Below are 12,878 nucleotides of genomic sequence, written 5' to 3' on the forward strand. Positions count from 1 at the left end.
ACGTAAGCGACATGGCTCCCGCCGGCAGACGGTTGTTCCCCGTTCCTCCTGTTGCTTTCAACACAAGATGGACGCCACTGCAGTTCAGCTCCTGTGCCATATCTCGCAATGTGCGAGAAGTGCTGCAGGGCCTGTCGCTGAACAGATTACGCAACTCTACGGCACAGAAAGGGACTCTCCCCCTTCCAGAGTGACGTAATCATAAATTCACTGATACTTAACACTGCACTTATGCTCAGGTTTCGTTCTCATATAAGTAAATACAATGACTCGATAGTGTGATATGAAGTCACAATCATACAGGGCTATGTCAGACATTGATTGAATAACTGACAAAGTCACTAAGCGACTGAGATACTGGCTACCTGATATGTTCATTGAATGAAATAGCAACTAATGAACAAAGCATTTACTTACCTGCTACACTGAGTGACGGGCAGACAAAGTAACTTCGCGGTCCGCTAACCTACCAGATAACAGCCTACCAAATTGGCGACATCTGTCACGGTAGCTGATTGGTCTAAGGCATGAACTGTCTTGGCTCGCTCGGAAGCCAAGATCGTGGGTTCGAATCCCACATAAGGCATGGATATTTGGTGTGCCTATGCGTTTATTCTGTGTTTGTGTTGTGAGTATAGGTAGAGATCTTGCGACGAGCTGATTACCCGTCCAAGGAGTCCTACCGTCTGTAAAAATGATCAACGAAGCTGAGAAATGAGCCCTATATGCTCTAAAGTTGGAGCGGGAGGAAGGAAAAACTGGCGAACTAAGTAGAGAAGTAGTGGGTCTGGAACGTGGTCCACTCAGCCTCGTGAGGATAACTGAGGAGCTGTTTCAAAGAAATAGCGGCTCCGGTGTAGAAAACTGAAATTAACGGCCGTGGGAATTCGTTGCCCTGACCACGTGACACCCTCTATTCGCTAAAGTTGCAACTAACTTCGCCGACAAGCGGCGGTCGCTTGGTTGGTATAGTTCGCTTGCGGACTACAGGCCACGGAGTTTCTTTCTTTCATTCCCAATAACCCCTTCTGAATTTTGTTGGTCATTAATTGTGCAACGATTGTCATCCGTTGATATTTTCAATGCTTACCATTGCTTAGAACTTGTATTTATTGGTTGTATATTCGTGAAGGTAAGGTTAAAAATTATTGCTCATGGCCAGAATCGAACCCATTCACGTTATTGACTGAGCTGTAAAGCCGTTTTGGATAATGATAACGGGTGCAGAGTCCCTGTCACTCTCTCAAGAGTCAGAATATTCTTAAAGCAAGTCCACACGTCTTGTCTCGCTTTCAGCCTGCCACTTACTTCATTGATGAGTCAGTCTCTACGTCGAGGCGCTCTCATCAATGTATTGGTTAAATTATGTACAGAGCTGCTTGACCAGCGCGTGGGTTCCGACTGATGGATACTCCACATAATGGACAAACAGGAGACATCTAGTTCTTTGTATTTGGCTGGAACAAACTGGCCGTGGCCACATACACGTGCAAGCAGACAAGTCAGGGACAGGACACACCCACACTGACGGTCAAGTACTTATGTCCGTTCTTGGTACAGGAAACATAAATTGGGCAGCTTGTTCCTTCACATGTTTCATATCCGTAAGGACCGAAAGGATTTTCATGAAATTTCAATATATGTGTTAAAACTATCGGAATAATTTAATTTTCGTTCGTGCTGAACAATTTATCTATAGTTTAGTAAAGCTCAAACACCAAATTGTCGATTTTCTTAAAAATATATGCCTTTTTTTATAATGCTAGTGGGGTGCGAATAAGTCCCTTGTACTGCGGCCACTTCTGGCCTATTGTACCAGCCCCAGATGATAGGTGAGTGTGATTGTGGAGCAATTGGTGGAATGAAGATTGGAAGGGGAAACCGAAGTACTCGGAGAAAACCTGCCCCAGCGCCACTTTGTCCACCACAAATCCCACTTGAGTAGACCCGGGATCGAACACGGGCCGCCGCGGTGGGAAGCCAGCGACTAACCCCTTGAGCTATGGCGCGGCCCTGAAAATATATGTTACTATCATAAAATTTACATAACGCAAATTATAGATGAAACTAGCGAATTGGGACGAATATAAGGCGAAGCTCTTTTTCCAATTATTGCTCCTTAAAAAAGGGGGTTTACCTCATCTTCGGTTCTTTACGAATAAATATGAAGGGGATGAGTTCTACTTATTAATTCTAATGACAAACAAAAAATCAAAAGCAAACTCCGTGGCTTGAGTCCGCAAGCGAACTATTCCGACCGAGCGACGGCCGCTTGTCAGCGAAGTTAGTGCCAACTTTAGCGGATATATGTCGCGTGGTCAGCCCGGTCCTCGTTATAAAACCTCGGAACGGACAGCACAGAAAACATTGCTTCCAACATTTACTCCATTGTTGCGTGTTACAGAGCTGTTACCTAGAAATGGCTGTTTCCATGGATCCACATTATTCACCATATCAAATAAATGCTTGAAACACAATTAGTACTTCTTAATGTTATGGCTATTTTGAATTTTGTATTATCTTTTTTGTCGAATAAGCAGTTATGGGTGATTTAATAAAGATATTCTTGGGCTTCATTCAAAGTAAGATTTATTATTGAGGCACCTAAAATTAATGCTTTACATTACGCAAAAAACCGGAAAGACAGCACAAATGAAACCCAAAACGTGCTTAGAATTTGTAGGGTGAGGAACTGTGAATCAAAAAGCGTGAAGGCTGTCTCTTGTCAGCCGGCCACAACAATACTTACAAGAATGTTGCACGCATAAGGGCAGTAGGGACAGCGGTATGGTTTGGCTCCAGTGTGCAAACGAAGGTGCCGTCGGAGATGTGACGCCATCCTGGCAGCGAAGGGACAATGCGGGCACTGGTGGGGCTTCTGCATCAGGTGCACCGTGTGGTGCCTGTGGGCAAAATGAGAAAACCTACAGACTTGGTGTGCAGCGTTCCTTTGGCAAGCCAGAGGCCTTAAGGGAAATCAGACGTTGCACTAACAATAGCCGCGTGAGATCCGTGGCCACGCCTGCGTGCGATGTATGAAGACCGAGCACGGGCGGATATTACAGAGTTGTCAAATATTCAAGCCGTCTTCAGGTGTGGTGGTGGGCAGTCGCAAGCTCGCGGCGGCTAGATTGCGGGAGAGGATGTCTAGAGGCGGAAAGAATCGTCACGTGACACAATAGCAAAGCAGAGTTTGGCAATGGCTAGTAAAATTCGAAAACACGGGCCTGTAGGCAAATGCTGTTTCCAGGAGAAGGGCGCTGAATGCTGACATGATGGATCATGAGATCGCGGCGGTAGTATGGCCTATAGGCTAGGTCACATCCTGTGACAAGTAAACAGGCCACACTCCGCAAGCGAACTATACCGACCGAGCGACCGCCGCTTGTCGGCGAAGTTAGTGCCAACTTTTGCGTATAAAGAGTACAGCGTGGTCAGCGCAACGGATCCCACGGCGGTTAATCTCGGTTTTCTAGTCCGGAGCCACTAATTTTCTATTCAAGTAGCTCCTCAGTTATCCTCACGAGGCTGAGTGGACCCCGTTCCAAACCCGCCACTTCTGAGAACTTCAGGTAGCACCGGGAATCGAACCCGGGACCTCTGTATCTGTAGCCAGGAACTCTGACCACTAGACCACAGAGGCCACACATGGGAGAAAATTCCTGGTAAGTGCGGGGAGTTTTCTGTTCGCTACTTTATCCAGACGGGCTATTTCCAAGCAGTGTGTATTTGAACCTAGTCCCACCTCATGTCCGCTGGTTCCCCTCACGCCAAGGCACGGTGCTCAGGCCACAAGGTCGGATTCACGCTTACAACGTGGTTTGTACTTCAAGGCAACCTTGACATTAAAACTTTCCTCGCTACGGAAGATAAATGTCGATCGGTAATATAAACCACGTGCCCCGAAAGAATTAATTTTTCGGCAAATATATACGTCTCTTCCTCGTGTCCTTTCATAACTGCAAAATGAATCCTCACTACCGCGCATGCATATAAAGAACAAAGGCTGCATTTTTGTTTTGTCTGTCCAGATCATCTTGGCCTTGCGTCATGCCCTAATGTATCTCAGTTTTTGGAATCTGTGGAAGGTTCTTACAAATATAACGCCACTAGAGGCAAATCTACGTTTAGATTTAAAACTTCCAGCCATCATCAAAATCTACCTGGTGGTCATGCGAATTTCCTAGGTGGATGTGACAATAAGACATTTACTAAAAGGACCAAAGATCTTTCCGAGAGAAACTAAGGGTAGTTCAGATAAAAGTAAAGTAAAGTAAAGTAAAGCTATCCTCGTACAAGGCGGTGAAGGCCCATAGGGTTGTGAGACGTTGAGGCTCCCACATTATCTAGACAATCGGCTCAAAGATGGCGGTAAGGTTGTCAGCCTTACGCGCCGGCCGCACTTTACTCCCCAGGAAAATTATTTAATTAATTCCTGGTACTAATTTCTGTTAGAGGCTCCGGTCTAGAAAACCGAAATTAACGGCCGTGGGGATCCGTTGCGCTGACCACGCGACACCATCTATCCGCAAAAGTTGGCACTAACTTCGCCGACATGGACGGTGAGAATGAAACTGAAGGATATCCCTTGTAAACAGATTAGTAGGTAGGCAGATGGGTAAAAGTAAATATAATTGCAAGAGTAACTGCTGTTTAGCAAGTTATTTAGCAATGTGAAACTATAATCCCATGGCTACTTATATGTGAAGTTTACACCTTTGCCATTTTATGTTGGCAGTCAAGAAATGCTGAAGTCAGACCGCCAGTTCCTGACATCAGCCATTCTTGCAAGGTGATCCACTGGTTTCGTGCCCAATGTAATGCATATATTTGTGACCGCAACAAATGACAAGAAGCGCTGGGAACAAATTGTTATCACCTACTTCACATACGGTATCTAAATCTATATAGAAAATGCCATGGGCTGAACAGCTGGAGTTCGATTCCAGCAGGGTCAGAAATTCTTCAATCTTCACTTTGCCACCAGACAGACCCTGCGGCTGACTTAAGACTTCTACCAAAAGGGAGGTGGTTAGGAAACGGGATATTTCCCCGTGGGTAAGGGGATTGGAGGGTGAAACTGATCACTCACCCCCATTTCAACGTCTAGAATTCGTAGAAGTTTATATCCACGTCCCCTATGTCCTTACGAGGTGGTACTTAAATGCAGAGGAAAACTTACGGTTTCATTGGAAGACTTAAGGACAAAATTCTGTGCTTCCAATCCATTGCTTATTTTCTACGACTTTAAGTGGTTTTATGTAACCCAACAATTTCGCACAATCACCATGTTTGTGACGTTTAAGATGCAAAAGGAAACAAATATAATGTTGTGTGTAATTATGATACTTCTCCGACAAGCGGCAGTCTCTCGGTCAGTATAGTTCGCTTGGGGACTACAGGCCACAGAGTTTTGTTTTTCTTTTTTGTTGCAATTATGATACTGTCACGTGTAGGGGTGACTACAGACTGGGTTTTAGATTTGATATTGAATTTATTGGCCACTTATAAGTCGTAACTACAAATAACTGTAACACTATGGCTGATTTCCACACTTTATAAATCACTACAAGCTAAATCTTCTTTAGCCTACAGTGTCTTCACTAGACGGTTTCCTGGTAACGGATTTTAACAGTGGAGATTCTGCAGCTTCACGGGCTCAAGTCCTCTCTTCACAGACTCCCATATAGAACTAAGTTCTAAACTTGTCCCTTCTTATAACATCTCGGCATGGACCACAAGAAAACACAGTTCTACTGTTGCGTTCGTGTCTGTTGCTGCGGGAACGTGTTTATCGAGCCGTTGCTGAGAAACGGCAGTGGTATATCTGCCTATCTCGCGGTCGTTGCATAGCAGCTGCTCTACACGCTAGAGCACATCCACGCACTTCATTTTATATGAATAGCTCCAAAGATTCATTAGTTTTGGCTCTCAAACAGAAAGTTAAATGCAGGTCTCGAGCGGATGTCATGCTGTTGCTGCACTGCGAGACATGTTGCCACATTAGGCTGGGGACAGAGCAGGCTGCTATGTTGGTAATGATCCACACTGTCATTCGGGAAGTCCCAGTTTAAGTTGCCTGATATCCTGAATGATGCTGCTAATGGTTTCCCGCAGTCTCTGCAGGAAAATGAAAATGTTGGCTTCATATCTTGAATCCGGCAACGACTAACTCCCTTTTAGAGTCTTAGCGACTCACAATTCATGATCATCCTCGAACATCATTTGACACAGCATAAGCACAGGAGTTAAAAGCACATCCTTGAACAACATAAGAATATTTCTATAATGCTTTTGTTGTTAGTCACTGTGTAGCCAGTTGCAGGTTCCACAGACAGATGTTGGGAGAGTGCCTTCGCAACTCATTGACCCCCATTCGATGTTATATGACTTAGGCAGTTAAGAAAGCGACGTCAAATAGGATAATGAACCGATACAATTGTGGTGCATGGAATTTGCAACCTTTTTAGTTCCTTAACTCCACGGATCTCTAAGAACCTTCACATATGTCCACTCTTCTCTATTGTATGCCTTCTGCCTCCATATATTTAATGTCAGCTCCCGTAAATCATTCTCTACATGTTCCTCTGCTCTCAGTATAGGACATCCCACTTTCTTCTACCTTCAGATTTTTTCCCTTGGCACTACAGCCCCAGTGGGCCTAGGCCTACCTCCATGAACTTCTCCGTTCATTTCGGTTTTCTAGATCTTACACATTTGGTAGGACTCCTTGGGCGGGTGATCAGCTCGTCGCAAGGCCTCTACCTGTACACAAACACAGAAAAACGCACACACACAAACTAAACATCCATGCTCTGAGTGGGATTCGAACCCACGATCCCCGTGTACAAGCCAGCGAAGACAGTGCATGCCTTAGACCGCTGGCTACCGTGACCGGCACCTTCAGATTTAGTTAAAACAAATGTCTTATCAACCCTTGTTTGATCATTCTAATCATACCCCATGATCGTTCCAAACTTACCCCCTGCTTATAGCCGTTCCTTGCTTGTCTCAGTGAGTTATCCATCTGGACTCGGTCGTGAAATTTTAATATATAGTCGCGCGTTTGGTAGGCAACGCGACAAGAAATTATGTGGGTTCCCGGATTTGAACGAATATTTATTGGACAACCTTTTTTACACTCGCAAGTACAATGATTAAGAACTTCACTGTCACAATTACTTGCACCGCTGATCTCGGTGAAGTGTCTTCTGTCCTTTGTCGGATGCGAGCTTGCTTCTGCTCTAGTCGGAGCTACACTACAAACTGACTGCTCTCGTCGAAGCTGGACTCTTATAACGTGCTCTCGGACTGAATAGAGCGCACCACGTAGGAGGCCTTGGTTTTCGCCCGCTATTATGCAACGAAAATGGAAATCCGTTCCCATTGAAGTATACCGTCTGTTGTAACTGTGGAAAATACACTGTTATATTGCTAGCCGTTGGATGCGTTCCGATTGTAGCGTTGTAGCGGGAACGTCGCCCAGCGCCTAGGAATCAACCCTGATCTCCTCAACCATTCCGACTTTCTGGCGGCACGCCACATTATACTGTTTTGTACTTTACAGTAAGAGATTCGTATGAATTTAAAATTAAGTCCGACGTCAGCGAGGTATGCATCTGTAATGTATGTGTGTCCACATGTGTGGGGATAAAGGCGCAGTGTCCAATTGCTCAAACCCCTGGAAAACTTTATATACTTGCCTTTCTTCAGCTATGAAAACTCAATTCTGTGATCCATCCGCATAAACAGCACATCTGACGCCTGAATTTATGTGACACAACAAGCGCCGTCAAAATGTGAGTACAACTCTTGAGTTGGAAGTTCCCCATGAAGACAATATGTCTGACCCACGGAAATATTCTGATTTTGTTCCCAATTATTAATTTCGTAGTATAATGTATTATGAACGACCTTTTATAGACCCTTCCTTTTTCAAGCATTGTGTAAATATAATGTTAGTTTTATAACCACAAGAAGACGCAATGTACCTCAATAAAAGAATAACGAACTCGAATTTTTAAAATTTTGATATTCATAGTAACTTACATAAATCCTGATATTATCATTTACTACAATTTCAAATAAGTACTGTGGTATGTAGACCCGTTGCTGGGCAACGACCGCGAGATAAACAAATATGCAACAGCCGTTACTAAGTAACGGCTTCGCGAACAATCATGTTTCCACAGCAACAATTTCACAGCAATAATAATGGGTTCGTGGCGAGGTACTATAAGCAGGACAGTTAGTCAGCAGGTGTCAGTTGAATTGAGTTGAGTTGTTAGTTGGTTGGTGAGTGACTGAGTTATTCAGTCAGAGAACTGCTGAGGTTCAGTCGTTGTGCGCTGTTGATGTGAGAAGCTGGTAGCTGTGGCCTGTGACAGTTCGGGAACCCAGAGAAAAGTGAGCGTCCGATGTTGAAAGCCGAAACCTAGCAACGGCTAGTGAAGGCATATCTGCGAACACTAATGTGTATGTGTAACAGTGAATCCAAAAAGTGTAGTGATGCGCTGTATCAAAGAGTCCAATAAATCCTATCATTAATCCAAAACCCGTCTATAGTCACATTACAAAGAACACGCGACATTATAATAGAAGAGAGTAGTGCCAATTAAAACGTCCTTTGATGTGGATATTAAGGGACTGAGGACCTCAAATATAGTGCAGAATAACCCAGCAGAATTAATTATTACTACTATTACTTTTATATTTTTGGTATATCCATAAACTCCATTGAGTTAGTGCAAATAATTAATGTTATAACTAAAGGAATTTTATGTATAGACTATCCGGTCCCTGAGGCAAGATAATTGTCCATCCATTTACTACAGTGAACGCGTGTTACCTGATTAAAAACTGCCCCAGTAGAAAGGAAACGCAAGCTGCCTCACCTGAGTAACTGGGGCTTGGTTTTGGCGGAGTAGCTGCACGTGTCGCATTGGTACGGACGCTGGTCAGAGTGGACCTGCTGGTGGTTCCGAAGTTCGGCCTGGGACCTGCAGGCAAAGATGCAGCCTTCATGGTGACACTTGAAGTCCTTCCCCGTGTGCACTTTCATGTGTTGCTGCAGTGCGTTTCTGTGGAAAAGGAACAGAAAATTGCACTCCAATGGAGCGTGCCTATGCCGTAGCTTCCAAAGGGTCCTTTGCAACTTTGCAAAATTCACTGTAAAAAGAAAAAAGTAAAGCTATCCGTGTAATAGGCCGTGAAGGCATCTTCCCTGGTCAGCTTAGTCACCACATTTGAACATCATTGAACCACTGTGGTCAGTTTTGGAGACTAGAGTGTGGAACGGATTCCCACCTCCAACACTTCTAATGGAACTTGAAGATGTTCCTCAAGAAGAATGGTAGGGACTGCTCAAAACTTGTACGAGTCCATTCCAAGGAGGACTACGGCTGTAAGGCAAAATATGGCCCAACACCATACTGATAGAGATATGTGTACAGTATCTGTACTGTTTCCTTTATTTTATTCAAACGCATATATTCATACACATCTGCAATGTCGGCTGGAACACCACATAATCTGGCGGAAGTTTATCCCTACGGACAAATGCCGGGAGATTACACAGATTAGGCCACCACTGCCTTCTTTGAAATCCTTTCCAGTTCATCACTCTTTCTACAATTCGATGCCATGTAGTGAAGATACTGAGAGGGCAGTAAAGTAAGCCGCAAAGAAATATGCACATGCACAAAGCTTACACAAAAAGGCCCAGTTTCTGTGATTACAACTCCCGCATATATGAAAGCGTTACGTTTTAAGTGACTTTATTTCTCACCTAATCCCTCACATATACACACAATGAAGTGCAACAACTGGAATTCTAGTTACCCGTGAGGAAAGCAGAAAACATCTGTGTCATAAAGAAAGCAGTCTTCTGGGATTTGGCACCGTGTAAATGTGGTGTTAACCGACGTTTCGGAGGAACGTATCGCCTCCATCTTCAGGGTAGAAGAAAAATATAAGAAATCCGATTGCGGACATACCCCGAGCAATGAATAATGACATATGGAGGGTCAAGAGAGGAGCAGGGATGTCAGCACTCCACACATTTTCTTCTGTATGGCCGTATACAGTGTTTAAGTATTTCGCAATACATTTTTGACGTTATTGTAGCCTCATGCTGCAGGAATTCCACCATCAGCACTCCTTTCCTGTCTCAGAAAAATATGCCATCGGCTTTCTGGCAGATATCTATTTAAATATTTTCCACTTGTTTGGTGAATGTGTATGCATCCACTGCTTTAATTGCTCTTGGGATTCAACATTCACAAATGAAACTCAGGATTCATCACCTGTCACTCGTATAACATGAATGAGAAGTTCATTGCAATCTTTGTGGTATCGCTCTAAAAATGCTAAAGCCGAAGCCATTCTCTGCGTTTTGTGCGCAGCTGTGAACATTTTCGGAACCTGTGTTGCGCAAAACTTGTGACAGCCTAAACTAACTGTGATAATCTCGTGGAGAAGAGTGCTTGAAATATGTGGAAATTCACATGAAAGTTCTGAAATTGTGAAGATTTTTTGGTCATCACTCACTACAGATGTCCGGCCGACCACTTCGCTCTTCATCGTGAACATCTGTTCACATCTTTCAACATTCTACACCCTTGTCTTACAGTTCCTTCACTCATTATATTTGGGCCATAAACTGCGCATAATTCACTACGGATTTCCGAAGCACCCACGTTTTAGCATGAAGAAAGCGGAAAACAGCGCGAATTTCGCAGATGTCGGGATTATCTATCGCAAGACACATCAGAACGCACTGTGTGGAAACAAGAACAAGCACTAGGTGACCAACTATATGATGGTTTACAAAACGTGAGTCTTGTGAGGCTACCTCACGTGCGCGAGCTCTCACCAGCTCCTAAATTAATTGCCTGAATTGAACGGAGGTTACTTGCCGAATAGCCCTCTTATAATATCACGAATTCCCTTGTTATTAATATAAATTTCCAAGTTCCTTCATCTCCCTTAGTTACTAATATTTTCTTGTGTACTGACGTGCATTTATCTCCCCATGAGTAATAACATGATATACGTATATCACTCATTAATGAATTTGAAACTAGAATGAATAACAACATTTCTAACTGAATAATATGCCCCGATATTAATTATTCTTGTATTAATTTCATTATGTAGCTAATAATTTTTGTTTACAAATGTTTAAATTTGAAATATTCTCCAATATTTCATTGCCCATAATTTTATTATGATATAATTTTAGAATTTATTATTCATAATTATGTTTTGTTACGATTAACATAATTATGGATGACAGAAGGCGGGATAGCTAAGTCGGTACAACGAAGGACAACTGACTTGACGGCCGGGGTTCGATTCTCGGCACGGATTTTTCTCTACTCCACAACGTCGGGACCGGCTGTGGGGACCACTCATCCTCCTACCCAATGGATACCGAGAGCTCTTTCTACCGGGGTAAAGTGACAGGAGCGTGAAGCTGTCCACTCACATCCATCTAGTGCTGAGGTCAAGAATGACGGAGCTGTACCTCAGCTCTCAAATATGTCTTAATGACGTGGTGTTTAATTAATTAGCACACACAAAACTTTACCTTTCTTCTTACGTTTCACCATTTTAGAATTATATAGAATTTGAATTCGTAGCATCCTTATTTGTTTAGCTGCATTTGTCCTGCTTGTAGCAATTTTATGTTTTCCTGAATGCCAAACTAATTCAACTTATCATATGAACTGCAATGTAAATTCAAACGGGTTCGAGGCAGCAGAACGTAGGGTCTCATGCTCAGTGCATATCTGAACGAAGCTTGGTCCTGTGCGATGTGCGACCAGCCATCGTGGTATTCCTTCCCACCCACGGAGCGAGGGTGGATTCAAATCATCCAATTCCCATGCGTCTCCTCCTCTGAGCAGTATATGAAGTCATGCAGGCTTCAGGCGACGCACACGTCCCGTGTGTTTCAATATTTTCTGTTATTGGGAAACCTGTATGGAAAGATGGTGACCAGGAAGTTGGGGAGCCCTCACTGGATGACTGACAAGCAACGAAGTAAACTGCTTAACTGTATGACTCACTTACCGAGATACTTAACTGAACGACTGAGAAGCAAAGAAGTAAACTGCTTAAATGCATGACTCACTTACCGAGATACTTAACTGAATGACTGACAAGCAAAGAAGTAAACTGCTTAAATGCATGACTCACCGAGATACTTAACTGAATGACTGACTATAGTCACCGAATAGCAAACCAACTGACGCATCGACTGATCAGTTAAGGAACTGATTCAACGAGTGATTAACTCAGTAACCGATAAAATAAAATTATTTAATTAACTAAATGACTTCGTTGATTAAACGACTCAGTGACTCATTAACAAAGTCACTAGCTGATTAAGTAATCATCAAGCAAAATTACCATCTGTAATACAGTCTCACAGAGTCAACAACTAACCGATTAACTAGCCTAAAAATTGCTACCTCACAGACTGATTAATTTAAATGCATTTGTGAGTAGCAGACGGAATAATTGCGCGAATGATTAACTGAGAATCGAACTGAATTGTAGAATTATATTCTGAACAACTGACTGAATAAGTCTAACTGCAATATTTCCTGTAAAATTGGTGAGTTAGTACAAGTAAATGACTGATTTGTTAAGCATCATTGAGGTGTAGCGATGATATCTCCTCTCTGTCTGGCTGTAGGGGTGTTTTGTGACGATCTACAGGCAGTCCTTTGAAAATGAGGGAACGTTCAGTTACTAGCCATGTCCATGATGAAGTTAAGAGCAAATGACATCCGAGGCGCTGCTAGCTGCATTCATTTCAGAATCTACTGCCTTCCGTCTACAGACGTAGTGATTAAAATAGAGTAGCAATA

At 43.3% G+C, this 12,878-nt stretch overlaps 1 protein-coding gene across 1 annotated transcript in view; it reads right to left on the bottom strand.

Annotated features, from left to right (window-relative positions):
* LOC111868196 overlaps positions 1–12,878 on the bottom strand; it is a 117,152-nt gene that overhangs the window by 17,179 nt on the left and 87,095 nt on the right. Inside the window, exons 9-10 of the mRNA XM_023858633.2 lie at positions 8,895–9,080; positions 2,750–2,903 (exon numbers count right to left, since the gene is read on the bottom strand). Coding sequence (XP_023714401.1) covers positions 2,750–2,903; positions 8,895–9,080 — 340 coding nt within the window. The remainder of the gene's footprint in view (positions 1–2,749; positions 2,904–8,894; positions 9,081–12,878) is intronic.

Source organism: Cryptotermes secundus, unplaced genomic scaffold, assembly GCF_002891405.2.
Source record: "Cryptotermes secundus unplaced genomic scaffold, Csec_1.0 scaffold146, whole genome shotgun sequence".
Classification (NCBI taxonomy): domain Eukaryota; kingdom Metazoa; phylum Arthropoda; class Insecta; order Blattodea; family Kalotermitidae; genus Cryptotermes; species Cryptotermes secundus.